Below are 4,656 nucleotides of genomic sequence, written 5' to 3' on the forward strand. Positions count from 1 at the left end.
CTACTTAATTTGGGCTGGGCCAAAAGAGGGCAAATCCAATTCTGAGCGAATTTGCTTTGAGTCGGGATCTGGTCGGGCCCAGTTCAGGTTCCGGCTGGGTTGCGTCCCGAGAATTCTGGGCCGAGCTGAGACGGGCATATGGTCAGATTGCGGTCAAATTTATCCTATATTCTAACACTATGTTACGCAAAACCTCGTCGCCTGAACATCTTTGACATTGTCCCAACTTGCTCCTTAAAAGAGGGACTCAGCAGAACACTACGTAAAAAGAACCATAAGACAAGACTAGAGACATTGTTAAGACAATGGGAGATACAATATTATTACATTACTATCGATATATACTAAGATACGATGATCAGACGTTCATTCTAGAGAAATTTTGACAAGGCCAAGAGGATGCCTTATTAAGACACACTAGATGATAAGAACTACAATACACAAGCTGATCACACACTGACAGTAGAAAAATAGCAATCCCATTTTGGTGAGGGCATGAGGATGAAGTGAAATGGCAAACTCAAGGACAGAGGGTATTCTTTCCTGACCCACCATAGTAGAAGTAAACCCCCCAGTTTGTGTCTGTGTAGCTTTTCGCGTCGTAGCAATTGGGGTGATCTGCGTAGGTCGTGATAGACTGCACTGAGTAAAGCGTGTTAGTCGAGTCCACGTTCTGAAGGTTGCGAATGTAGCTCGCCTTCCCGTATCCCTCCGGGGGAAAATGGCCGGAGCCCATGTCCGTCGAGGTGTGCACGCCATTAGGGCTCGAGTTCACTATCTCTCCTCCCCATTCCGCCGTAGTAGCATACGTAGAGAGGCGTGTGAAGAGATTTCCTGGCCAGTAACCGACGTAGATGTTCTGGTACCTCATCCACCAATTCCCAGTGCTTGGATCCTGAAATTTATTTAATTATTCAGTGTTAGTATACCTAATTGCAATGTATGTTCATGCACTTAAGTAGGTGAGGATTGATTGGAATATTGCATCCAAACAAGGAGGTAGATTACAGTTTAGACTTAATTAAAACCCCAAAAATAGTTTGATATGATGACCAGTACGAGTAGTTTGGTCTTATGGAAAAAAATAATATATTGACGCCTATCATAGTAGGAATAGTTTAATCATTTGTACCATGAGATATAGATGATAAATCTAACGGTTGAAACTTTGTCTAAGACTACAAAGGGCAAAATGTTAGAAGTGGTGTAAATTGAAATTGAGCCAAACTAGCTAGTTGTAAACTATAAGAGTTATGATAGTGCAATGAAATAGACAATAAATACTGGTCAATCTTTTATTCTCTTTGTTACCTTCCATATGAGGAGGGTAATCTCATATTGGGTGCCGCCATAGGTAGATACAGGGGATAGAGCTCCTGCGATGACTACGCTAGTATCTGTCTGCACAAATCCTGAACACAAAAGGTTGTAGCAACCTGTGGTTTGATATGCATCCCTCTGTTACATTAGAAGAATTAAGATGATTAGAAAACTTTAGATGATAGATTCTACTCCACTTTAATTGAAATTCTATTCACATAAAGTAGAAACAAAACTACGTACTTACCGTCCAATAAATGAACAACCTGGCGCTTCTATCTCCATATAACATAGGGTAAACCTGGCCAGATTAAGTGTCAGTCTCTAATATTGCATTCATTTGGTGTTTCAAATGTTTGGTAGTGTTAAAAAGTATGCTAAACATTATTGATCCGTTATGTAACAACCTGAGATCTAATATAGTATGAGAACTTTTCGCCCTAGACAATAAATCATGGATGCATCGATCACTTCTTAGAGAGTAAAGTTCTATTTGAAAAAGACCTGCCAACCCGCTTCAATGGTATTTAGATCCATGTCTTGGTATGATCCTGCAGTAATCCACAGTTGGGAGAGGCTGAACTCGTTGTCCACTTCAATGTATGGATCCCAGACGTTGAACGTAGCCATAGTCCCATAAATTGAACTTTGCGGCTGTGTTGGATGAGCTATTGCATACTTTATGTATGCATCAAAAGATACAGACGAGAAAACAAAATTCATCAGTCATTAAAACTTCTTGGGCCATTTAATTATTTGCAAACCCCATGTATATTTTATTATTTTGGTAAAAGAAAGCATATATATATATATATATATATATATATATGTATGTATATATACCAAGTTTCTCTACGCTTCCCTGTAGATATATTAATGTAGTACGTAGTCGAAAGCAAGATCTTCCTAATTTTGAACGAAATGATGCTCGTCGATTTCTTTGGTTGGTAGATTTTTCATATAATTCTTCATATTTTTTCTGAGATTGTTCTCTTTCTCTTTTATGGTATGGTAAGATGACATTGGATCGTACACGGGGTGCAAGCACATTTTTCCAATTCCGATGACTGATCTTTTGTTGAGAACAACAACCATTAAAGAGAAGCTTCACATACCTCATGGCCGGTAGTCGGACCGGTTACAGTTGTAGATATATAGTTAAGCTTCTTTTTGCCAAATTGAGATAGAGATCCAGCTCGCAGTACATCTTCAATTGTGGTTCTTCGTATTGGCACTGTTCCATCGGGACAACTGCCAGCGTCATTCCATACTTGTCGAACGCTTTCTGTATTAGAAGTGTAGTTTCCACCGGTATATGTTGGCATTGTAGATGGTGCCATCTAATAATCCACAAGGGTATTAGCTTCAATGGTATTTAGATCCATGGCTTTGTACGAGATAATAGACAATGCAAACCTGGATATTGTGATTCTTCAAAAGAGGATTATCAAAAGCCGGCTGCTTATCGATAGGAATACAGTCGATGATATCTCCATCTGGGCTCTGCACAAATCAAAGATTAAAAAAAAAAAATAAGCGAGGCCTAGAAGTTAAACTTAGCTATTTTACTCAACTAACAAGCATTAAAATCATATATTTTTTTACCTCAACAGATTTTACTGCGGGTTTGTTGATCTTTTCCAAATATTGTTTAATCTTCTCCATTTCGAGAGGGTCCACTTGCCCAGTGCTAGTATACTTCCAAGCTGAGACATCTATACTTCCGTTGTTGATGACTAACACTACTAGTTGAAGTACAAGAAGAGAACGAACAAATTTGTTGAAAAAAGACATAGAGCAAAACCAAGAGATATTTCTTCTGATCAGTTAAGAGAGTATATTTTGGTGCTCAACAAGATTGTTGTAAGCCCTATAAATAGCCAACACATGAATAAGAGTTTATCCTCATCCTTTGTGCATCTCGTGCATGTTGTTCTTGTTTTTTTATTGGTCATAATATAAGAAATCTAAAATCATCTCCAACCTCAATTCTATATTATATATATATATATATATAGAATTGAGGTTTTTTTTTGGCTACGCCATTGACTTCAGAAAAGTTGTTAGATTCTTGCGGGCACACCAAGCTTAATTAAGGATTGCGTGGAACAATTAAGAGGAAGAGAGTGAAACTAAGATTAAATAGCGAGGTCGCATTCTGCATTTAGAGTCTAAACCCCACATCTTCTACTTGCTGGCATTAAAAAAGGGATAATTGACATCTTTGAACAATTCATTTAATTTTCATGACATACTGTTACTCTTTAACTATGTAAAACCTTCCAAATATCCCATTCATTAATTATATCTTAGATTTTGTTGTTAAAATATATGATGCGGCTCTTACATGATCAATTTTATGTCATTTAGAGACTATTTTACCTCTTTTTAGATGTACAAAAAAGAGAAAACTTAAAGGTAAAATAATTTTTGACATTTTCTTTGTTAACATTGTCAAAGGTTAATATATATTAGATAATTGAGGGGGTTAAACCTATGTCACAAAAATAAATTAATAAGTCTTTGTAAAAATGAGCTATAGTTTAAGGGATTTAGGTGTAATTAATCCTAAAAAAATATCTATTACTTGAATGCATATAATTTGTTTCAATGTTGTAAGATTTTATATAATTGACAATATGTTTCAAGACATGTTAAGTAATAGTGAAAAATAAAAGGACTACGAGGAGAATAAAAGTATTAGTGAAACATCCATATTTCTAGAGGATCAAGGACTATAAGAAAAAAAAAATCTAAAGAAAAATGAGGTAAGCCATTTAAAGACGATTTTGATGATAAGGATTCTGAACTTGACAAAGAAAGTTTTATTACTTTTACTATCTTTTTTGTGTTATCTTTGAATAATCTTTATAAGATATCAATACAGGAGAGCAAAGGGGTGGATATCCAAATCACTTATGATGTATTATACAAAGAATCGTCCATATCAGAGAAAGCCGATGTGACTTTTATATAGATTTATAAAGAAACACAAAATGTAAGATAAGTTTTCAGGTTAGTAGTTCTAACCTCTCAAAAATGGTTCTAACTACCAAGACTTTTTAGGTGCCCGGAGTTAGATGGATATTTTTAACTAGTTTGAAGCCAAAATTGATGAAGAATATTGAATATTTTAATTCAAGGGATGTTTATGCACTGGACTTCGAAAGCACTTACGAAGATGCATTTTCCTAATGATATTTTGTTGCAGATGTATATAAGAGAGTATTAATTGAACCCTAAACATCTCCTTCACTGCATTTTTGAGGCTTTCTTAGAGGTCATCCTGATGGGTTTGGAAGTCTCCTCGGTGGAACATGCTAAATAGTCTTTTTA

At 35.9% G+C, this 4,656-nt stretch overlaps 1 protein-coding gene across 1 annotated transcript; it reads right to left on the reverse strand.

Annotated features, from left to right (window-relative positions):
• Window positions 1-275: 275 nt before the first annotated feature.
• Window positions 276-3,158, reverse strand: LOC140769585 (protein neprosin-like). The gene is made up of 7 exons (XM_073110334.1): window positions 2,926-3,158; window positions 2,737-2,823; window positions 2,436-2,660; window positions 1,825-1,998; window positions 1,568-1,621; window positions 1,312-1,458; window positions 276-895 (listed from the first exon to the last, which is right to left on the reverse strand). The coding sequence occupies exons 1-7, from the start codon at window positions 3,112-3,114 to the stop codon at window positions 521-523; spliced, it is 1,251 nt and encodes a 416-aa protein (XP_072966435.1). The 5' UTR covers window positions 3,115-3,158; the 3' UTR covers window positions 276-520.
• Window positions 3,159-4,656: the final 1,498 nt, after the last annotated feature.

Source organism: Typha angustifolia, chromosome 11 (genome assembly GCF_048772165.1).
Source record: "Typha angustifolia cultivar Huaian chromosome 11, ASM4877216v1, whole genome shotgun sequence".
Classification (NCBI taxonomy): Eukaryota; Viridiplantae; Streptophyta; class Magnoliopsida; order Poales; family Typhaceae; genus Typha; species Typha angustifolia.